Source organism: Tenrec ecaudatus, chromosome 1, assembly GCF_050624435.1.
Source record: "Tenrec ecaudatus isolate mTenEca1 chromosome 1, mTenEca1.hap1, whole genome shotgun sequence".
NCBI lineage: Eukaryota > Metazoa > Chordata > Mammalia > Afrosoricida > Tenrecidae > Tenrec > Tenrec ecaudatus.
Window position 1 is genome coordinate 159,199,442 of NC_134530.1, and position 23,460 is coordinate 159,222,901.

General features: G+C 50.6%; 3 protein-coding genes and 1 pseudogene across 3 annotated transcripts; 3 read left to right on the forward strand and 1 right to left on the reverse strand.

Annotated features, from left to right (window-relative positions):
* Positions 1 to 897: 897 nt before the first annotated feature.
* On the forward strand, positions 898 to 6,741 carry CA14 (carbonic anhydrase 14). Its single transcript, XM_075561112.1, has 11 exons — positions 898 to 952; positions 2,918 to 2,938; positions 4,085 to 4,264; positions 4,572 to 4,714; positions 4,918 to 5,013; positions 5,163 to 5,229; positions 5,407 to 5,564; positions 5,667 to 5,781; positions 6,338 to 6,361; positions 6,469 to 6,553; positions 6,675 to 6,741. Exons 1-11 carry the CDS (start codon positions 898 to 900, stop codon positions 6,739 to 6,741), a joined length of 1,011 nt encoding a protein of 336 aa, XP_075417227.1.
* A 712-nt stretch (positions 6,742 to 7,453) lies between these two features.
* APH1A (aph-1A gamma-secretase subunit) lies at positions 7,454 to 11,015 on the reverse strand. The gene is made up of 7 exons (XM_075561127.1): positions 10,685 to 11,015; positions 9,968 to 10,138; positions 9,743 to 9,816; positions 9,395 to 9,517; positions 9,116 to 9,243; positions 8,562 to 8,685; positions 7,454 to 8,227 (listed from the first exon to the last, which is right to left on the reverse strand). Exons 1-7 carry the CDS (start codon positions 10,795 to 10,797, stop codon positions 8,163 to 8,165), a joined length of 798 nt encoding a protein of 265 aa, XP_075417242.1. The 5' UTR covers positions 10,798 to 11,015; the 3' UTR covers positions 7,454 to 8,162.
* Positions 11,016 to 14,420: 3,405 nt separating this feature from the next.
* On the forward strand, positions 14,421 to 21,961 carry C1H1orf54 (chromosome 1 C1orf54 homolog). The gene is made up of 6 exons (XM_075561139.1): positions 14,421 to 14,591; positions 15,790 to 15,873; positions 16,454 to 16,512; positions 17,698 to 17,973; positions 20,347 to 20,448; positions 21,283 to 21,961. Exons 1-5 carry the CDS (start codon positions 14,546 to 14,548, stop codon positions 20,443 to 20,445), a joined length of 564 nt encoding a protein of 187 aa, XP_075417254.1. The 5' UTR covers positions 14,421 to 14,545; the 3' UTR covers positions 20,446 to 20,448; positions 21,283 to 21,961.
* Positions 21,960 to 22,501, forward strand: LOC142437420 (tubulin-specific chaperone A pseudogene; annotated as a pseudogene).
* The last annotated feature ends 959 nt before the right edge of the window (positions 22,502 to 23,460 follow it).

Consider the following 23,460-nt stretch of genomic DNA (forward strand, 5'->3'; position numbering starts at 1 on the left):
AGCCGCCCCCCTTCCAGGCCACGCAGGCACGTGGAGCGAGCCGGGCCTCGCCGTGGGAAGGAGGTGGTGACAGGCGGCCGGCAAAGTTCGCCTCCCCTCACTTCCATGCCTTATTTTCACACCACCCAGGTTTCAGTCTTCGACCCTTCACCCCCGCCCGCCCCCTAGGTCCTCCCCGCCCCCCCCACCGCCCCAGCTTGTCATTTATTTACCAAGTCTCAAGCAGTTCAAATTCTACCAGGGATTAGGAGCTGACCCTCCACCTCCGGCCCATACCACCTAGGGGGCTGCTCCCCCGAGAAGCCGGACCAGGGGGTATAAAAGCCCGCTGCTCTTGCGAGGGGGTTGCAGGGGGCCCCCTGAGTCCCCCAGAGCCCACCCCCGGGCTTCAGGGGCTACCCGTTGAGCTGGGTCGTCAGCGCGCACTGCGAGGGGCGGACGCGCTCGCTGCAGCTGGGCTCCAGAGCCCCGGCCAGCGCTCACGAGGAACCCGCCGCTCCCGCGGCCCCAGGCTGGGCCATCCTGCATACCTAATGGGCTATTTAAGGAGCTGCTCGACGCGGCCCGGGCAGCCCCCCCTCCCCACGTACACCCTTCCAGATCCACCTTAAAAGCGGGAGGCAATTGTGAAGTCGCTGGCCAGCAAGTGGAGTAGGGACTGCAGAGGGAGATAAAGAGAGAGCAGAGGGAGAGGCAGCAAAGTTTTTTTCTTTTTTCCCTGGGGACCCTGAAGCCCACGGAACCCCAAACCGCCTGGGAAGCCTGGAGAGACACCCAGAGAGAGAAATTCATTCCACACCGGCAACTCCTTTCTTGCGCTCTCCTGGAAGCCTCTCTGCCTGCCCTAACCCTCTAGTCCCCCAACTCCCAGGCCACTTTGGCCCTTCTGGGGAGAGCATGCTGTTGGTGGCCGTCCTGCTCGAGGTGATTTGGACCCAGGCTGCAGACGGCGGTAAGTGCCACTGGTGTCTGTGCTGATGTCCACATGTCGCCCTGTGTGTGTCTGATTCTGATTCGGGCAGGCGGCTTGAAAGGGGGCCTAGGGCCGGAATAATCTCAGGCCAAGGTTGGGAGAAAGGAGGGGGGGGAGGAGACCACGACTCTGGTTTTCTCTTTGTTCCGCCTTGCTTTTATTGAGGATGAGCGAGAACTCACTCGCGCCGGGACTAGTTGGCAAACAAGTGTGGGGATCTGTTTTGTAGGTTGTATTCGGCAACTCTTTTCCCTAGTGCCCGAGTCAGGCCGCCTTTGTGGCCTTCACGTCTGACCTCCTCCCAGCGAAATCCAAGGTGTGGAGGGAAAGGTTAGAGGGCCTGGTGGGGGAGGGGGCAGGGGAAGCAGAGAGGGTTCGAATCTTATTCTAACCTAACCCTACATATCCCGCCTAACTCCAGCCTAATTTATCCCCTATTGAAAACCTCATCCCAAACATTCCCCCTAGATTTGACGGAGCAAGTAATTTCCCAGTTCTTTCACCCTGAAGTGGTAGCACTAATAGTCAATATTTGCTGGGACCCCTACCAAGGGCTTCCTGAAGCACCCAGGGGAGAGGGGAAGGGGACTCTTGGGCAAACAGGCCATTGCAATTCAGAAGTCCCCAGGGAATTCCTACAGTTGACTTTTTGTGTTCCTGTGTCTAATGCAGGGCCCAGCACATATAGGAGTGCAATTCAATTTATTGGAAGAACTTGGCGGGGGGGGTGGGGTGGGGTGGGGGGGGGGTGGTGATCTAGAGAAGAACTTGGCGGGGGGGGGGGGGGGATCTAGAGAGGAAAGGACGGTGTGTGTGGGTGAACTGAGAAATAGGAAGAGAGGAAGAGATGTGGAGTCAGTCTGTTGGGACTCTGGTGGGAGGGGAAGGGGGAAGTGGTCAGCTTTTGTAAAACCAGGGCATTTGGGTTTTCAGGGCATACCACACATTGGGGGGAGGGGGCAATGAGAGGCCACCTGCCTTCCCGTGGGCTGTTTTTCAGAATAGTCATAACTGAGGAGGGATGGACCAGCAGACTCCACCAGGGGAGAGCCCCAGGACATCTGAGGGGAGGAGTGGGTGTAATTTCAGAGACTAGGAGGGAGAGGATGGAATGGGGATTATTAGCCCATTTTGAAGCAATGTGAATACTTCGGAGAAAACCTACAAGAAGCCCTCCCATTGTCCCCTTTGAAGCGCTTTGGCCCTGGGTGGGGCTGAATGACAGCAGACCCCCAAGTCTCCAGGGACAGGACTGCTCCAGAGCCTGGCATGTGACCCAGCTGGCAGCTCTCTCTTCCACGCACAATGCTTCACTTTCATCATGTCCCTGCCAGCCTGTACCCACCCACCACCCTCAACCTAGGATAGACCTTGCCGCGACTCCCACCCTTCCCTCACACTCTGGACTCTAGGAAGCCTGCTTCAGTGATAGGGAGTTGCCGCTAGGGCTGCTGGGGAAAAAGATGAAGTGTTCATTTACAGCTCATTGTCTTTGTTCATATAATGCTTCAAGCAAATGAATAATTCCGCTAGATTCGCATGGGTACCCGCTCCACCTCTGAACGTCTTTTCCCCTATCCTTGTCCCTTTCCTCCAAACCCGCCGCCCCCTCACTAACCTTCTGATGGGTTGGATTGGCTTGGCACAGGTTGGAGACACTTGGACCTGAGTTAATTTTAGGTTCTGGGCTCGCTCTCTGTTCGTTCCTCCTCTAGTTAGCAAGCACTAGCACAGCTTGGCTGGCCATGTTTAAAAGGCCCCAGATGGACCTTCCCACTGAGGTGTCTGGTTTCACTGGCTTCCCTGGGCAGTTCTGGAGTGGGGGGAGGTGAGGGATCCCAGAGGGAAGTGGAGCGGCATGGAGTGGCCGAGGGAGGGGCCATGGAGGTCAGGGCTCTGCCTACCGGCTGCGCTGTTTGTAATCCAAACTACTCTGTATTGCAGGTCAACACTGGACCTATGAGGGTGAGATTGGAACTCCAGGGTCCTTCCTCCTGCTGCCCCTTTCACAATGGGACCTCCTCCCACAACCATCAAATTATAGCAACCCCATAGGACAGAAGTGAACTGCCCTCAGAGTTTTCAAGACTGTAAATTTCTTCTGGAAGCCGATTCTCCTCTTCCTTCAGACTTTTTGGTTAGCAGCCTTTACCTGTGCCATAGGGCTTCTGGCACCTTCTTATCTGTGTAGATGCAGGAAGACTTGCATCGTCTTGGGTGGGGAGATGATGATGTAAGTCTTTAGCTTCTCACCCTAAATCCTTTATTTCCCCATCTCCCCACAGGTTTTTTGCATGTAAGGTTCCTAGACCTTGTTCTAACCATCAAACACCCCACTTCCTGATTTGCCAGAAGAGCCGATTAGATCCCTAGTAGATCTATGCGGGAAGGAGGGAGCCAGACTAGGAAGGAAACTGCACGGGGTTGGGGCGGGAAGGAACCCTGAGCTGAGTTTGCAGATCCCCTCCTGGCACTCTCTGCCCTAGTCAATTACACCCCAAAGCTGCACACTGAATTGACGAGCTTTGAGGTCAGGGATAAAGAGTGGCTGGCAGGGTGTTGGTGACCCTGCGGGAGGTGGAGCTCAGTTCCTTTGTCCTTTGAACCTTTGATCAATGACTGATCCAACTCCATAGCCAAGGTGAGACCCAGTGTAAGAGCAGGAAGTGAATAATGGAAGGAAAGCCAGGCTATCTGAATCCCATGGTCACTGGGAGGGGACCCCAGGAGACCCTTCTCTCAAGGATCATGTTATTTGACCTGTTTCCCCACCCCTTCTCTGGAGGCTTTCTACCCATCCCCTCCTCTCCTCATTCAGCTCTCTTATCATTAAACTACAGGTAAGTGAGAGCTACCCTTCCCCCACTCACCCCCAGAGTTGGGGAACCATCGCTCCCTCTGAGTAAAGGAGGGGACCTACAGCCCACAGCACGGACCTGGGGGGTTTGGGGAACGACTCCTACCTCACTAGCCTTGCACATTTGGGGTCTGGACCTGGTAGGGGGAGGAGGGAAGTACATTTCTACCTCCACAGAGATATATAATTTGGGATGGGGTGTGTGGCCAAGGTGGCTGGAGAACAGGACAAATGTCCTTGGTAACCCCCACCAGGCCCACATGGTCAGGACGACTGGCCAGCCTCCTACCCCGAGTGTGGAGGCAATGCCCAGTCCCCCATCGACATCCGGACGGATGATGTGATATTTGACCCCAAGCTGCCGGCTCTGCAGCCTCGTGGATATGAGCAACCTGGTACTGAACCTCTGGATCTGCACAACAATGGCCACACAGGTAAAAGCTCCCAGGTGTAGGACCCACTTTCAATCTTAGGTGAAAGCAGAGGTCTAACTTCTGAGTTCTCAGGTTTCATCCATGAATTTGGGGATATGAGAAATGGGGATCAGCTCCTAAAGCCAAGGTGGAAATTCAAAGTCTATAAATGACGTCTATAAGCAAGCATTATGGGTGAGCTAGTATCTCAGCATTGACTCGATGCCTACCGGGGAGAGGAGCAGGGTGCTAGCATTGGCCTATCAGACGTGACGGTCACCCACCCTAGGTCCTCCACCCACCCTAGGATGCTCTCGTTTCCTCACAGTGCAGCTCTCTCTACCTCCGAGCCTGTACCTGGAAGGATTTCCCCGAAGATATGTGACTGCCCAACTCCACTTGCACTGGGGTCAGAAAGGATCGCCAGGGGGGTCAGAGCATCAGATCAACAGTAAAGCTACGGCTGCGGAGGTACCAGGGTCCAAAGAGCTTGGACTGGGACAGGGTGACAGGGCTGGTCAGTATGAGGCAAGAGAAGAATCTGGACACTGAGATAAGTCATAGTGGGGAGAGAAGACCAAGCTTTGTTGAGACAGAGGGTGCTGGGGGTGGGCGAGGTTAAGGTCGAGGACTGGGAAACATTCAGTGACTCGTTGCCCTCTGCCCTCACTCAGCTCCACATTGTACATTATGATTCCGATACCTATCCTACCTTAAGTGAGGCTGCTGACAAACCGCTTGGCCTGGCTGTCCTGGGCATCTTGATCGAGGTCAGTGGCCCCAAATCCTACCCTAGGCCTCCCCACACCCTCGGCATCCCTGTGTTAGCCTGTCAAGCCTGTCCATTTACTCTCGACACGGTGCCTTCCTCCAAACACAGACCCTACATCCAAACGCTCTGCCTTTCCTCCACTTCCAGGTGGGAGAGACCAAGAATTCAGCTTATGAACACATTCTGAGTCATTTGCATGAAATCAGGCACAAAGGTAAGCTCCCAGGACCGACAGTAGAGGGAAACAAGATTCAACTTTAGGACAAGTCCAAAAACTGGCCTCAGAGGCCTGGGATGAGGCAGGCTGGAATCCAGGGAGGTTTGCTTCTGGGATCCAGGCTAGGCTAGCGAGGGCCCCCTCAGAGAATGAGGCCTGCCCTGTTCTCTCCAGATCAGAAGACGGTAGTGCCTCCTTTCAACCTGAGCGAGCTGCTTCCCCCACAGATGGGGCAGTTCTTCCGGTACAATGGCTCGCTTACCACTCCCCCTTGCTACCAGAGTGTGCTCTGGACAGTCTTCAATCAAAGGGTCCAGATTTCCAGGGACCAGGTGAGTGGTGGAGAGGTGATGCAGCAGAACTCTAGCTGTACGTACGTCACCTAACATCCTTTCCCACTCCCCTTAATCCCATGGTTCGGTTCTGCTCCGTAGCTGGACACGCTTCAAGAAACATTGTTCTCTGAGGAGCCCTCACGGCTGCTGGTGCAGAACTACAGAGCGCCCCAGCCGCTCCACCAGCGGATGGTCTTGGCTTCTTTCAGTCAAGGTGACTGTGGAGGTCTCAGAAAGAGGAGAAACGGGGTAGAAACTGGCAGAGGGGGGCGGGGAAGGGCATGAAACACGTCCTTGGGGAGTATAGTGGTTACCTTTTGGGCTATAGTCTACATGGTCAGCAGTTCAATGCTCTGAAGGAGACAGACTGGGCTTTCTACTCCTATGAACAGTCTCAGAACCCTACAGGGAGTCTATGAGTCAGCACTGACTCAGGACAGCTTGGTTTGGGAAGGAGGAGCCCGGGTGGCACAGTGGTGACGCACTGGACTACAATCTGCAAGGTCAGCAGTTTGAAACCACTAGCTGCTCCATAGAAGAAAGACTGGGCTTTCTACTCCCGGGGAGGATAGTCTAGGGTCACGGTAAGTCGGCAGGACTCAATGGCAGTGAGTCTGGCTTGGGAAGGAAACAGGGCTAAGAGGGGAAGTTGTCTCCAGGACAAGTGCACGCCCTGGTGCCCAGTGGTTTTCTCCACACAGATGTGGTGTGCTGCGCCCAGCTAGGGTGGGATCTGCAGTCTCACTGACACGGGTTTACTTCCCTCCCAGAGAGCACCACCGAATATACTACAGGTAAGGCAGCCCTACCCTGCTAGGGGGCGGAGGGGTGGGGTGTAAGTTCATCATGTGGGAGAAAGGCTGTTAAGGATCTGCTGACACCTTCCATCTTTCCCTCCCAGGTGAAAAGCTGGGTCTAGGTGTGGGAATCTTGGTTGGCTGTCTCTGCCTTTTGCTGGCTGTTTATTTCATCGCTAGGAAGATTCGGTGAGGTCCTACTTCCCATTTACCCCATCCTTTTTTCCCCACTGAACAGCATCCTCCTACGGCAGCTCTTATCTGCTTCCCTAGGACTCTAGGCATTTCCATGAACCATTCCCCCTTTCAGGAAGAAGAGGCTGGGAAACCAGAAGAGTGTGGTCTTCACTTCTGCACGTGCCACCACTGAGGCATAGACCCCCTCGGACAGCTAGGATGTCTTCCTGTCTTGCCTATCAGGGAGCTTCTACAATACGGAGCAGGGCATTGACCTTAAATACTGTAGCGGTAGTAGGCAGAAGGCCCTCCTTGCTCGGGACAACTCCTGCCAAGAGGCACGGCCCCAGCCCCCGTCAGTGAGGAAGAGTAGCCCTCCAACCTCTCAAAACATGCAGGAGGGGAGCCACTGATGTCGTCCGGCACACTGCTCAGTTGTAGGGGCTCCGTCACCTGCCAGTCTTCTCTCCCCACTGAGACTGCAAGGCCTCTCCTCTTAGGTGGCGGTTTTCTGTAATTAGGGTTGTTTGTTTGGTTTTTTGGCAGTATATTTGGAAATAAAAGTGACAGACCCTACGTCTGGCAGGAGAGTTCCTTAATCTCTGGGATGGTAGGGATGGGCAAAGGGCAAGGGGGGTGGGTGCGGGGGAGTGTTGTCAGGGAGGAGAGAGGATGACAAACAAACCACGAGTGAGTCACTCCTCCCTTCCAGTTCTGGAAGGGGGAAATCCCCTTGGAGGAAAACAGTCCCAAGTCTACTGTGTTCTATTAGCAGCCCAGATCTCTGCCCCAGAAGGGGGCCAAGCCTAGAGTGGTCAGAGCTGGTCAGCTTATAAAGGAGGCTGGATAAGACAGAGAGGGCAGAAATCTCAATTATCTCCTCCACGCTGACTTAAAAGTCAAATCCCCCCCGCAATTATAAAGTCTTTTTTATTAGTCAAAATCACAATCACTTCGATTAAAAGATGGCACGTGCCACCCTCAGCAGAAAAATGATACAGTTTATAGAAAACCTCCCTCCGCCCCTCACCCACCCCAATTAAAAACTAGAAAAAATTTGCCCTCCTTCCCTGTGATGTCATGGCAGCAACCCCTGCGGTAACATGGCAGGTCTGGAGTGGGCCAGCTCACCCAGCACCCTCCACTTCACCTTGGGGAAAGGAGGGGCGCTGGTGGTCAAGGAGGTGAAAACCATTAGTTCCAGTAATACCAGTTCTCAACCCCAAACATGCACTCCCCGCCTTCCCCCCACCCCCCGGGGCCTGGGAAAAGGGGATGGACATGAGTCCAGCCAGAGGAGCACTCTGAGGAAGGAAAACAGCCCAAGGAGGTGAGGAGAGTTTCAATAGGCCTCCCTTCCCCCCTGCCCCCCAAATTAAAGAAGGCAGTTTGGGGTCTTTATCACACCAAAAATGGTTCCCCTCAGACCTGAGGAAAAGCTCAAGATGTCCAGTCTTGGGAAAGGACACTGGGAAACTCAGAGCCTCTATCAGTTTCATCTTAATGGTTACGCTACATCCCCTTTCTTGGCAATCTGCACTGTCCAGAACTGGAGATGGAGGAATACGGGGCGAGGAGATCAAGAGGGCACCGCAGGCCCAGGGGTCCCCCCCAGGTTCCCTCAGTCCTCGGGTGGGATGCGCAGGGCAGAATACACCATCACCCGACTGTCCTCCTGCCGTCGGCCTGCAGAGGGGAAGGGGGATGAGTCTTGGGCAGGGTGAGAGCACAGCACTGACACCTGGGGAATCCTGGACAATAAAGGGGTCCCCAAGTAGTGGGGATAAGTGCAGATTCAAACCCACCAGTCACTGACTGGCTAAACCCAGCCTGCTCCTGGTAAAACCTAGAGACTAAAGGTCACCAGTGGACAAAACAAAACCCTGAAGGTGGTGGGGCAGACCGACGAGGAGACAGAATTGTGGACAATGGACACGGGCTGGGGCAGGGCTCAGTCATGGGCAGTGGGCAGGCAGGTGGGTGATCTGGCAGGCGATCAGTCCAGGTAGTCAGTCCTTACACGAGAGGCTGCGCTGGATACTTTGGAGGGACCCTCCGGCTGTGATGAAGGCCCAGAGTCCCATGGAGACAGTGACCGCATAGATGGGCAGCAGACTGGCCTCGTACCACGGGTTCAGGAATGTCTGCAAGAGAGTGAGAAGAGTTAATCCTCCCTCTCCTCCCTACACCTCTTTCCCAGGAGCTCTTTGTGCCTCTGACCCAATCCTACCCAAGGACCTCACTCAAAACCCCTAGTCCTTCTCTCCAGAACACACTTCTGATGTTCAGCTTCCGCAGAGGTTTCTGCCAGTCCTGCTCCTGCCCCCCACCCCACCCCGATCATCTGCATTACTGGACCCACTCATTCAACACCAACCGGTCCCAAAGAATCCCCAAAGCAGGTTATACAACTGATTTTGAGATGAAAGATCCCTTAACGACTTACATACCTTCCTACCTGTTTGCCAGGTAAGTTTTAAAAGGTTAAGGAGAGGGCATATTTCCCCCATCTCATTCACCATTAAATGTGTTTCTTCCTAACTCGGGCCCAACTCACCAATTCCCCCAACTCACCAGTCCTGATGTCAGTAGGTGACTCCCCACCACCAGGCCCAAAGCCCAGTACCGTCTCTTCTCACAGGCATCGAAGAAGACAACTCCCCAAAAGGTATGCAGCAGGATGATGGCTGCTGTCAGGAAGGCTGCAGGGAAGGAGAAGGGGAGGAGATATTCCAATTTTCTCCCAGCCTCCAGAGACTCTGGGCCAAAGAAGCCTCCCAGGAAGGGACAATAAGTCAGATCAGAGCCAGGGAGGGTTAGGATATGAAAGCAAGGCAAGGAAGTGGGTCTCACCTGAGGTCAGGAAGTAATAGGGTGAGTCTCCATGGATCCCAACCACACCTGGCCCAAGTGCATCAGCCAAAATATTGATAACAGAGAAGACACCACTGATGATCCCGAAGGAGAGCCCAGACACTGGGGAGAGGAAGGTTCTCATCAATGTCACAGATCATTACAGCGAGACTTCCAGCAGCCCCCTCCCCCATCCCTTGTCACAAGTCTCCCCTGCATGCTCTCCTTCCAGCCATCTCCCCTGGAAGGCCAAGTGTGAAGGAAAACAAGTCCATGCGGATGTCTAGAGACTTCCCAAGGGGAGAATGGTGTCCAGCTCCCACCTGCAGTCCTTCTCCCTGGGCTCACCATAGGCCATCTGGCGGATGGAGATGGGTGATCTTCCGTCCTCACTCAGCGATGCTAAGCCCTCATCTGCCTTCCTGGGGTGCGGGAAATATGAGGGAGGGCTGAAGTGCTCCTTTCTCTGCTGTCGCCCTCCCTTAGGGCCTCCTCCTCCAAGCCACCACCCAGGGCTCGTCCCATGATGCAGTCCTCTGCCCCTCTCCCTGCCAGATCACCCCATCTTCTTACTTAAGCAGCTTGTAGTAAGCAAAACGGAACACCTCCTGTAGAAGTACAGAGACTGCAGCACCAAAGATCAGGAGGCCATACTGGAGCCGGGCATCTGACCGGTCAGTCACATGGACCAAGATGAACCAGACCACAGAGGCCAAGAGCAGAGAGACCAGCCAGAAAAATGCCCTGAGGAAAGAGGAGGGCAATCAGACAGGGCATCGGAGGGGCCCCCAGAGAAATCAGGGAGGGGAGTCAGCCACGGCTGAAGCATGAAAAGTGGAAGTTAGACTTCCGGATGGGCAGGGAGACGGGGCCAGATGGGGTAAGGGCACATCTGTCTGTAGGGATCTAGACACAGAGGAAGGGATGAAAAATTGGTTAAAGACTTCAGCGAAATGAGGGTGGGTGTGCGCCCAACAAGACCGGTCGAGGTATCCATTCCTGGATCCTCCTTGGGTCATATGACTCAGTCAGCAGAGGTCAGTTCAGACCCCTTAGCCTCAGGCCTTCTCTGAGTAGCCGAGAGGAAAACAGAAGAATCCTTGCCGTTCCTGGAAATCGGAAACCAACTACGGGAAAGGGCACACCATCCACACCTCCGATCCAACCCTTTCCAACTTTCACCTCCACTTGTCTCTCTCCGCCAACCCAAGCTCCCGGGCTCGCCTCAGTTCCCAGCCCCTTCCGGATCTCTCTTCGGTGTCCTCCCACGGCTCCCCGAGCCCCACTCACCCCGCGACCAGGATGATGACGCGAAGTGGGTCCCCAGCCACTGTAATCAGGAACAGCGCAAAGGCCGGGCCGAACGCGACGAAAGTGCATCCGAAAAACACTGCGGCCCCCATGGTTGGGCAGCTGACGGCGGGCTGGAGACCTGGCCCCGGCAGGCGAATGGCAACGGAGCTCCAGCTGGGAGTCCGTGCAGGGTGGCGACGCGACCCCGCGAGGGGCGCGGTGCAATGTCACCCCCAGACCCCGGGAAAGGGGGAGGGGGTACCGAAACCCCACAAGGAGACCCGCGCGACTTCCTCTACGGAAGCCGAGCTGAGGACAAACCCTGGGCCGCAGCGCATGGCCACCTCCCATCTATCCCCTTTGGAGACCAATGGAGCAGCGGCGGGGGCGGGGCGGGCCGCACAGCCTGCTGGGAGTTGTAGTGCCCCGCCTGTCGGAGTGCCCGACCTCAGTCCAGGGAGCGGTCGCCACCCAGAAAGGGGTTGGGCCGCGACCGGGCTGGGCCAGGGCACGGATTCCTGGGTTTGGCTCCTCCTCGGCTTCCTCTAACGACTTTGTGGGAAAGGGTGGTAGCAAGCCTAAAGCTTCTTGAAGGGCAGCACAGAGGAAGATCCTGTTTGAATCTAAGGGACAAATACAAAGTCCGCACAGGATAGAGAGTGCGGGGAGATAGGGACGAGCATTGTTCTTACTTGAATGAGAGGAAATGGGCTACAGCTGCCGAAGGAATGGAGCGCAGACTTAAAAGTAGGAACTCCTTGGACCGGCTTAGTCTAGGAAACGAGGGATAAAGTATACCGCTAAAGATGCCTTCATCCGAGAGAACCAAGAGCTGTCGGGCTGTCCTAAGATGTTGAGAGAGAGATTCTGGAGTTAAAGCGCTCAGAGAACACGAAGTTACTGGGAAAGGACTCATCCCCAGGACGTTACATTTCTATTGTCATGCTTCCTCTATTTATTTTCCGAAAATGGACCTCAGTGAGGTCTTTCCTCCGACTAGGGTGGAGGGCGGGGGAGGGGGGTTGGGAAGAGAGGCCCCATATTCAAGTGAAAGGAGAGGAGGGCATGATAACCCCATTTGGGTGAGTTCTTAAGAGATGGTATTTCGGCAAAGGAGTCTGAGGATGGGAAAGTGGGAGAATTCGAAATACTGTTGTTAAGAAAGAAAACTACCGAAAAACTATAGAAAGGGTCCCAAGCAAGCCAAGCTTCCTCCTGTTCTCCACCCTTTTCACCTCTTTACCAAGGGGTGAGGGCGGGGAGAGAGGGGTTTGAAGGCTTTTGCTGTCAGACACATCTGAATTTTAAATTTTCAAAGAGAGAGGCTGGGAGGGAAGTTATTTGTGACTTAATACATATGTACACATCTACATATTTTCCGGTGTTGATTTTCAAGTTTTCCCCCTCCCCACCTAGGAAGTTTTAGAAAGGGACTGTATGAACAGATACATTGTATAGATGTACACTGAAAGCTACCATGGAAATACTTCTCCAATAGAGAAGGCAGCATCCTGGCCAGTGCTCAGGACACCAAATGTCCTTTTGCTGGGATTATCAGGCTGAGTTGGTCAAAGAGATAAGGAGGGGCCAACTCATCTCTCCTTTATGCAATTGCCACCTCGGCTTCTGACCCAAGAAAGAAAGAAAGAAGTCTTGTTTGTGGCTAACGGGGAAAACTTGCGTAGTGTCTGGTTTGTACTAGATTCTGGGTAGACACCAAAAAAGAATAAGACAAACTCACTGCCATCAAGTGGATGCCAACTCAAAACGATCCTAGAAATACTTATTAACGCCCCATTTAAGAAAACGAAAACAGAGGACCTGATGCAGAGGGCTTAAGTGGAGAGCAAATGCTTTGAGAGTGATTAGGGCAAAGAATGTATGGATGTGCTTTATACAATTGATGTATGTATATGTGTGGGTTGTGATAAGAGTTGTATGAGCCCCTAATAAAATGTTTAAAATTAAAAAAAACAAAAACAACAATTATTTTCTTGTCCTCATTGCTTGTGAATCCTGAGTAGCCCAAAGAGGTTTCCTCGTCCATCAGTAAACGTTGTTGAACTGAATGGGACGCAGAAAAGCAGAGGGGAGAGTAAGGTGAGCTCCACCAAGAAGGCTGGAATGAACAGAGCACGTGACTGAACGCGAGAGCGCGAGCGTGCACCTGCCTGCAGCAGGGAATGAGACTAGGGCTTCCTTCCTAACACCCTCCCCCACCCCACCAGGAAGTTGACAAAGAGGTGAGATGAGGTTGGTGCTTAACAGAGAGAAAATAACTGGCTATGATACTGAGATTTTTTTTTTTATCAAAAGCTATACAGCAGGTGCTTCCATTCTTGCAGCCAGAGACAGAATGCTCTTTTGGTCTAGAAAAACACTCACCCCTGCCTCCAAAGATTTCAACTATGATGAAAGATTGAGCCTGAGAGAGAAGGGCAACGCTGGGTGCTGCTGATAAATTACTAATAACCAAAACCCCGTCTCACTGCCATCGCTTCATTTCTGACCCCCAACCACCCTATAGGACAGGGTCCAACTGTCCTTGTGGGTTTTGGAGACTGCCACTCTTTACAGCAGTGGTTCTCGACCTGTGGGTCGCAACCCCTTTGGGGGTGTCTCAAACAACCGTTTCAAAAGGGTTGCCTAAGACCGTCGGAGAACACATATTTCCGAACGGAGACATCACTTCTCTATCCATCTCCAGGCGGTCTGCCCACATGCAGATATGCTCACATATGAGTACCTGGTGTCAAGACTGTTACCCATGCTACACCATCCTTCGAGACAAAATTTCATTTACTTGTCATTAAAAATAAATATTTCATAATATATAATTATATATTGTTTTGTGATTCATCACTGTTTTGTGTTCACTTTGTCACAATGAGAATACATCCTGCATATCAGATATTTACATGATGATTCATAAAATAGCAACATTACAGTGATGAAGTAGTAACAAAAATAATTTTATGCTTGGGGGTCCTCACCACATGAAGAACTGTATGAAAGGGTCTCGGCATGAGGAAGGTTGAGAACCGCTGATTTACAGGAAGAGAAAGCCTTGTCTCTCTCCCTCGGAGCTGGCTGGTGATTTCCAACAGCTGGTTTTGTGGTTAGCAGCCCAATGCTTAACCCCTACACAACCAAACTAAAACCCAAAGGCCCTGCTGCCAAGTGGATGCCGCCTCATAGCGACCCTATCAGAGCAGGTAGAACTGCCCCTGTGAGTACCTGAGACAGTAACTCTTTACAGGAGTAGAAAGCCCTGCCTTGCTCCTACTCAGTGGGCAGTGGTTTTGAACTGCTGGACCTTTTGGATCATAGCCCAGGGCTCCTTCATTGAGGATTAGGGAGGGAAAACCAACCAACCAGCCACTGTCATTGAGTTGATTGTAAATCTTTAGGGGGACAGATAGCCCCCTCTTCCCTCACGGAGCCGCTGGTGGGTTGGCCGTGCAGTTAGCAATCCAAAGTTTAGCCCGCAGCACCACCAGGGCTCCCTTAAGACTGGAAGAGGAAGAGTGAATGTCTGTGAGGACCAGGAGGGAGGCATAGGAGGAGAAAAGAGGCAAACTCCTTGGGAGAGCGGTTTGCAGTGGTTGTGGGAGTCCTGGCTGGCTATCATCCAGGGGTTGGGAAAGCTCCATGAACATAAACCCCACTTATTGGCAGTTCTCACTAGGGACCGGTAGTGACAGCTCAAGTCAGCCGGCAAGTGGGCGGAGAGTTCTGTCCCCTGAGAGAAGCGTTGCCGTAGCTCCCGCCGTGCTTTGATGGGGGGCGGAGTAAGTTTGGTGGGAAAAACTGTGATTTCCTTCTTTTAAGTTCATAGCGGTAGCACAGAGTTTGAGAATGGATGTCCTCTTTGTAGCCATCCTTGCCGTGCCACTGGTCCTGGGTAAGTCCACCGTCTCCCTGAACTTTACCGCCAGATCTTCTACCCTACTGGTGAGAGGGGCGATGGCTGCAGCCCTCTGGGGAAAGGGGGCAATGCTCTCTCATCTCTGCTGGACCCCTGTGTTCAGTGGGGAGGAGGGGAGAGAGGGCAACTCTGAAAGGTAGAGCCACGCAAAAAAATGAAAAAGCAGTCTGGTAGAGAAAAGGCTGAGGAGAGACGGAGCCCCAGTGTGTTCCTAACAAGGTTGAGCTCCCCCGCTCTCCCACACCACGGAGTTAAAGAAGTGAAGGGGACTCAAGTTGAGAGCGAAGGAAAGAGGTGCATTCTTTGAGGCTGGGTAGCCAGAAACTACTGGAGGAAGCCAGCAGATCTCCTTTCCCAGAGAATTGGAGGGGAAACCTTGTATTATCTGTCGTTGTAAAAACATAGAAAGGGGGTGGCGATGAGGGCAGTGGAGGACCGACTGTCTTCAGCGCAAAGTCCCGAGAGGAGCTGTCTCCTTCCCTTCTTTGTTCCTCCCTCGGCCAGGTGCACTGTCGTTTCCTTTTCCTCCGGGTTCGCGTGTCATTAGCTTGGAGCTGGAAGGGGAACACTGCAAGAGTTTAGGGAAGTATTTAGCAGGAGGCCTAGAGTTCTGGAGTCACTCATTCCAATGCCACATAGTTTCAGTTCTGGGACTGGAGATGGAGCATCCAGCGCAGCTGACTCATTTGAAGAAATCGGGTTAACTGGCTTGTTCACGGTGTTTTGCAAGTTCACAGTAAAGCTAGAACTACACGCCATACCTCCCAAAGCCTTATGCCTACATGCTCTATTTGTGAGACACTGATAAAACAAGATGTCTCACATATGCAGACAATAAGGTCTGGCGCATACTGGCTCAGCAATGTGGAGTTTGTCATTTCTGGTCTCGTTGTGATTCCTAGTCCCCTTGTTAAGGCTGAGCTCCAGCTGTAGGTTTATAATATGTAAAGGGGCCCATGTTCTGATCTGGGAGCTCCTGGATTGAAGGACAGAGAGTACCAGGCCTCCTCACAAAAATGAAGCTGGAATGTAGGAGCCTGCGAGGGCTCAGAGGTACAGAGGCAGAGGGAGAACATGGCCCTCAGAGGGGAAGCAAAGGAAACCGATAGTCCGGGTTCCTTCTAGTGCTAACAAGTTCCAGAAGCCCTTTGACCACTAGCTCTTGTCCCCGTAGGACAAGAGTATGAGGATGGAGCGATGCTGGAAGAGGATGAGTATTATCAGGTGATCTATTATTATACTGTCACCCCCAATTACGGTGAGTACGTGTAAAGGTCTGATCCTTCACCGGATGAAAGGAGCCTTCTGTAACACCTGGCTCTGAACTGTTGTCCTTTGCTTTTCGAATGAAGCAACTGGGTCAGAGCGATCTTTGGCCATGAGTCTAGGTTATCAAGACTCATGATGCTATTTTCCAAGTCAGTGTTCAAATTTCAACTTTTTGGAAACTGGTTGCAACAATTTGAAAAATTTCAAGTTTCTAAATTATGTTAGATACCAGATAAAAGGTATAAACAGATACTCAAAAACAGCTTTGACTTTAAAGTTGGTTAGATTTTAATCATATGAGTTCTAAGTAGTGCTGTCAGGTAAGCATTGAACTGCCAGCCACAGGTTGGTGGTCCAAACCCACTAGCTTCTCAGCAGGAAAAAGTTGAGGCTATCTGTGCCCGTAAAGATCTATAGCCTCAGGAACCCTAGGTAAGAACCACATGGATGGCAGTGTATGAGTAATGCGTTTTACAACTTGAACAAGTTTAAGTTTTCTGAGTGAAGTGAGGTCTTCCTTCACTCATTGCTGTCTCCTCTTTTACTGCTGATTGACTTCTGCTTTCCAGACGACTTTCCTGTGAACTTCACCATTGATTACTCCATATTTGAGGAAGAGGACAAGCTGGTGAGTGACCCTCGTCTGTCTGAGCGTCTGTGTGCAGATGGTCAAGCTAGAAAACAGTGGTCAACAGAACTTGATGAATGTGTCAAATAAAATAATACTATTTATTGAGGCGAGAAACGATTTTCTTTTTATTGAAACTATTTTTAAAGAGGGAGCATCATCCAGAGACAAAATGCTCCCTTAGGGAATATATAGGGGGAGTCCACTAGGGAAGTTATAATTGGAATTGACTGATTTGTTCAATCATTTCTCAATCTTATCCATCGAGTTTACTAGTGTTTTCTTAGTTACCTCATGCTGTCACACAAATACTACAAGTGTGTAGATTTAAAGAACAGATATTTATTTTCTCACAGTTTCTGAGGCTGAAAGTCCAAACCAGGGTCTCAGCAGGCTAGAATCACGGTGCTCCTGGTTCCTTCACCACGTTCAGTGCTTCTAGGTGGTCCTCACGTGGCATTGCGTTCCCTGGGGTGTATAGATGTCTATTCTGGTCTTTTGATTGGCTTTTACACATGCTTTTAATTAAAGCAGGGGATGTCTTACAAAGCAGAAGTATTTGTCTCATTGGCTTTATAGTTAGACTTGTCTGAGGAGCATTGATGGAGGCTGGCATGGTGAGTCAGAAGCATTTTTTTAACCATTTTATTGGGACATAGCCCACATATCATACAAGTCAATTGTTCAATCATATCAAGAAGAGCTGCTTAATCAGAAAAAATTTTAATTATCAAGTTTTAGTTTTTATAGTTAGCACATTTTGAAATTTTTCTCTTGTTCTATCAAGGTTTATACCTGGTACAAATGGCCATTTTAATTGATTTAAGAAATTTACACCTGGCAAAATAGCCATTCATTCTTAATTTATATTTAACACAGTAAAAACAACAACAAACCCCGGGCAATGTTTAAGTATACCGATTTAGCATGACTAGAACTACATTTGAAGAAGTAAAACCAGGTAGTACACCCAAGAAAGACTTGGTGAGCACCACTGAGGAGAAGGAAGCTAAGACAGGGAGAGGAGGCCCAATCCTGACTGGATGTGGAGAACAGGATGAGGACATGATCTATGCAAGCATAACACATGGAGAAGTCTTGAGTCTTTAGGGAAACTTCGGACTGAGTATTGACCAGGGTGATAGAGGGGATGCTAACACTGTTTTCCAATCTCACTGAGGGCAGAACCGTTTGAATAAGGAAAGAACACAAGCAGGCGAAACGACCACTCATCTTCAGACAGAACACACAGGCCACCACAAACCTGCCACAATGCAGCCACCGACAATGAAGCCACCGACAATGAAGCCACCAACAATGAAGCCACCAGCAATGAAGCCACCGACAATGAAGCCACCAGCAACGAAGCCAGCGACAATGAAGCCACCAGCAATGAAGCCACTGACAATGAAGCCACCAGCAAGGAAGCCAGCGACAATGAAACCAACCACAATGAAACCAGTGAGTGAATTGGGGGTGGAGGGGTAAGGGATACTGATGGAGACATCTCTTACCCTAGATAGATCCAGGCTTGCTAATGTGGAGCTGAGGGTGGGCTGGAAAACCAGGCGTCAGTGGATGGGGAAACCAAATAACAAGTACTGCAATGCAGGTGTTCACCTCAGCTTGGCCATCGTGTTTCACAGAGATTTAGCACTAACCCTGTCTACAGAACACCAGGAAATGTGATGCAGTTACATTTCAGTTTGACAGTATTGGCTGGGTATGCAATGTATGCCTAAGACTGCTGAGGAGATTAGTGATCATGAAAAATACATCTATGATGCTATTATTGTCCTCAAGGAATTTCTAAAACTCAAGTCTACATGCATGAAACATATAACAAAATGAATAGGTATGTAACAATGCTAAATTACATATAACTTTGAGAGTATATGACATAAACAAGTATTTTAGGCAGTGGACAGAAAGAGATCAATATAGGCTACAGTTGTCTGGTAGGCTTTTGTGAGGCAGTTTGTGATTATGATACACATCGAAGAATAGGTAAGTTTTTAACTGGTAGAAAGCTATGAAAGAATTAAAGCCATCAGGAGGAAGAATGATTATTGTAACAGTGAGAGAGCCTAATAGAAGGCTAGTGGGTAGAAGAAGCCTGGTATGTCTAGTGGATGGGGTATGAAGGCATATTGAAGGAAGCATTGAAAAAATGTAAATAATAAAATCTACAGAATTCCTCATATTGACCTAGGAGTTCCTGGGTGGCCAAATGGGTAAGTGCTCAACTACTACCCAAGAGGTGGTGGGTTCAAATTCACCTGGAGGCACTGCAGAAGACAGTCCTGGTCACCTGCTGCTGGAAGGCCCTAACCTTGGAGTAGTTTGCTTCTGCTCAGATGGGCTCACTGTGAGCCATGGCAACTAAAAACAACATTTGCTTGGTGATTTCACATCAAAGAAGTCAGAACCAAACCATATCAGACTGAAGTTTAGACTCTATCTCATAAAAACTGGGAGCCAAGGAAGTTCTTCAGTATGATGATGACACAGTGCAGCAGTATTTTAGGACAACTGGTTATCTGGCTGGCTGTCTGCAGGAAGGAGTGGAGTGGAGTGAGATGGATGAGATTTGCGTGATCCCAGAAACAACTTGTTAAGGCAAAGGAGATGAGTAAGGGATATTTTGAAGACAATGCCTGTCTCAGCGATCATTTCATATGCATAAATGAGGAGAGAGTTAAAATAGCATAGGTTTTTTAGCTTAGATATTTGGGAAATGATTCAACAAAATGGGATGGTGAGAGGCCAGAGTTTAGAAGGGAGGCTATTCAATTGGTATTAGCCAAGCTGAATTTACGGTGACAGCCCTGTGAATATGTTCTAAAGGTTGCTGAATCAGGTCAGGGCAAGAGTTCTAAGGGCAAAGTCAAAGTTATGAAAGTAGGTGAGCTCAGTAGAGCCAGGATACACAGAAAACCAGAAAGCCAATGATTGTGCTTGTAATTAGGAGGAGGCAGAGTAATCAACCAAGAAAATAAGAGGATTCATTAGAGACAGAGGCAGACCTCTAACTTTATATTATTAGATTGTAATAGTACAGCCCCAAAGAAAGCCATTTGAATTGAGTGGTTGGAACAAAACCTACATCTCTGTGCAGTTAAAGAAAGAGTAGATTGTGTGGAAAGAGAGGCTAATACCAATTTGAGAGGTCTGTCCATGAAAGAAGAGAAACAACAGGAAAGGGAACAGGGCCTTGAATGCAGATGGAGGAGCTAGTAAGATAGAATGTTGAAAATCACCAACAGGTGAAAATCGTTTAAAGTCTCAAGAAGTCTTCTTTTAGACTGCAAATTCCTGGAGGACAAGGAACGTGTCTTACTCATTTCATTAGCTCTACTATAGCGACTCGTAGTTCTCCTACAGCCCCTAGCAAAGTGCACATGGTTCACTTTCAGCTGCCAACACAGGTGGATGGCTCAAACCCATCCTGCAGCACCTCGAAAGAAAGGCCTGGCGATCTGGTTCTTGAAAGATTCTAGTAAAAATAAACCCAAATCTTACAGAACCCTTCTACTCTGCAGCAGCACATGGGTCACATCAACTCCATGATTTTTGTTTCCAATAGCACCTTGCACAGTGACATGCACGTATGGACAGAGTAGGTATCATTGAATAAGGGTCACCTGTATCATGAGGGGTGGCTGGGAAGGCATGATGGAAAAGACTTCAGTGAGGGGGAGGCGGGCTGACTCTGCCCCTAAAACAAGGAAACAGAGTGGGGTGCACAGAAGGCGGTTATCCTTTCTGGCATGGGCTGGGGTGGGGACCAGGAGGGTGACACTAACTTGTTGTGGGACAATCTCTGTATTTTAGCACAGTCAAGATCTGAATGATTCTGTGTCCAGCCTGCAGAGTCCTGTTCCCCTCATCTTGTTCTGGGCCTTCATTCAGTGGGGAATGTATTTCATTTAGAAGGTGAGAGTGCCGCCACTATGACCTCATTTGTGCCAGTCTATCAGGCCAGTGTGTCCAGTCAGTGTTTCCCTCTTACAAGCGATCACAGATAGAAAACTGTACTGTCTACCCTTACAGAAGGATGAAGATCACTGTTTAAGACAGCGGTTTCAACCTGTGGGTCTCAACCCCTTTGGGGGTCGAACAACCCTTTCACAGGAGTCGCCTAATTCATAACAATAGCAAAATTACAGTTATGAAGTAGCAACAAAAATAATTTTATGGTTGGGGGGATTACCACAACTTGAGGAACTGTATTAAAGGGTCAGGGCATTAGGAAGGTTGAGAACCACTGGTTTAGAAGATGTTGAGAAAAAGACACAAAGTCACTAATTTCTCCCAGCTGGGAGACCTTCAAGACCTCTTAGATCAGTGGATCAGATTTCCAGTCTGCCTTGAGGAACTAACACTGTTTCCAGCCTGGCCCTGGCTTAAGGCATAGCTGGTGGCAGAGCAAAGTGGGCAGGGCCCTACTACAAGGCAAAGTCTGGAAGCGAAAGTTCAGAGGCTTAGAGGTTGGTGGTTCTCTGCTGCAAGGAAGAGTGTGAGGAAAACGAAGAGGGGAAACAACTGTATAGGGAAGGAATTGAAGTTGGGATTTTCAGTAACTTGGGGTGGGGGTTTATGTAGAGGAGTGAGAAGGGGAGGGGACACCACATCTTTGCAAGGATACCACCAGCTTAGAAGGTGAAATCTAGAGACTCTGCATTGGGTGGTAGGGCATGGAGCACAAGTGGGGCTTCCTGGACCCTCTGACCTTGCCTCTCTCAACCCTCCCCCCTCTTTGCTCTTTAGGAAAGAGAAGTCTGCTACAACATTTGGGATGGAAATTTGGAGAAGATAAAATAAAGAATAAGTTCATAATCTGGATATCCCCTTTCATGAGAGTCTTTTCTAAAGCTGTACCACTGGACAGCACCAAGAATTGGGGGGGGGGGAAGGCTAGCTAGGCAGGGAGTGACAGGAGTTACAGATTGATTCATCATACAATCTGAAGCCAGTCTGATGTCTGTGGTTGTTTTTCTTCACTCTGCTATTGCTTCATTGTTATATATAAGCTCCAGGCCTTTTGCTTTACAGATGGGTGAGATTTATTTAGAACACCTTTGGCCCTCTTTTGTAAAGTAAGCACATTGTCAAAAATCTGTACATTAATAACTTTTAAAAAACTCACTGACATCGAGGTGATTCTGACTCATAATGACCCTATAGGGCAGGATAGAACTGTAACTCTATAGGAGTAGAAAGCCTCATCTCTCTCCCTTGGCGGTGGCTAGTGGTTGTGAACCAGTGGCCTTGCAGGTAGTAGCCTAATGTATAACCATTACACCACCAGGGCTCTTCACATTAATAAGTACTAAGGATAAATTTAAAATATTCACATCCTCCTCCTCTACCCCTTTCCCAGCCCCACAAGACCACTTGGCAGTTAGTCATGGGAGTAGGGGCAGTTTTTTGGTTTTGCTTAAAAAAAAAAAGTTTTACTAGAGCTTCCAGCAGCGCTGGATGGATCATGGCGGATCCGAGTGAGGCAGATCAAGATCAAAACCGGCATCGTGAAGCGACTGGTCAAAGAAAAAGTAACATATGAAAAAGCGGCAAAACAACAAGAAGAAACGATTGAAAAAATGAAGGCTGAAGATGGTGAAAATTATGCCATTATAAAGCAAGAGTCCGGGATGATGATCCGATTGCCAGCGCAGGTTGGAAGCCGCATATGCCGATCTTCTGCAGCTATTACAAAGTGAAAAAGACCTGGAAGAAGCTGAAGAATTTAAAGAGGCTCATTTAGTACTGGACTCCTTTAAGTTAGAAGCCTGACATTTTTCTGTATGTTTTTTTTTTCCTTATATGGGTTTTTTCTTGCCTTATATTCTGAGATCCATTCCACAGTTTAGTATTTCTCACCACTGCTGTGTTATGTTCCAGTAGAATGAAAATGTGATTCTTTTTATGCAGTTGAATATATTTTGTTGGCCTGATTTAAGGCATCAAATAAATCAGTTCGGCTAATAAAAAAGAAGTCTTACTAGAACCGACCGCCCCCTTGTGGTCTCTCCAGTGTCACGTTGTTCAACACTGCGAGAGGAAGTACGGTAACTTCCCGGGTACACTGAATCCCTAAACTTTGGACTCCTGTTCCTCCCTCCTTGGAATCACGGCGCATCTTCTCCAGGGAACAAATGAAGACATGGAGCTGGACAAGTGACATCTTGGAGATCGAAAGGCTACCCTCTTCGGTCGGCCCGGGCGGAGAAGTTGTGCTTCGCGCTCCAGAGTCCGGCCGACTGGCATCTGGGTGGATAACGTGCACGGCCGGTTACGTAAGGGGAGGGCTGGCGGGGCCGCCCCAGCAGGCGCCGGGAGAGCACACGGTGTTCTCGGCGGCGGTCCCCACCCTCCTCACCCGGCACGGCGAGGCACCCCGCGGTGGCGAGACCGGCAGTCACGAGTGCCGGGCCGCCCACCGAGGGGGCCGTACAGCGCGTCACACCTTCATTCTCTCACACACGTTGCAGGCACCGCTCGCTGGCGGGCTCCACGTGCTGCGCTCGTGAGCGAAGACGCTCCCCGAGAGGGCGGCGGGGAGGCTCGGGAGGCGGAGCCGGGGAAGTCCAGTGGACGAGAGGCCGCCGGGCCCGCAGGTCCCGCCTCGGCACGCTCAGCCACGCCTCTCGAGCCCGTCACGCGCCTTTCAAGGCCTTGGGCTCGGCTCCCTTCCGCCCCTAGTCTCTTCCCACTCGGCGCCCCCGCCGCTTGCTTTCATCACCCGGTCCTCACCCAGAGTCGCATGTGGGGGCGGGGCACGGAACGCTCCCCTTGCAGCCAATCATCGCGTTTCTGCCTCCTTATTGGCCCGACCCCTGTGTACTGTAGCAAATGGGCCGCGAAGACTGGTAACGAGAATCACGTGGTGCCGGCTCCACAACCAATGAGAGTGCGACATCCGTACACAGGGGGAGGCACGTGCGG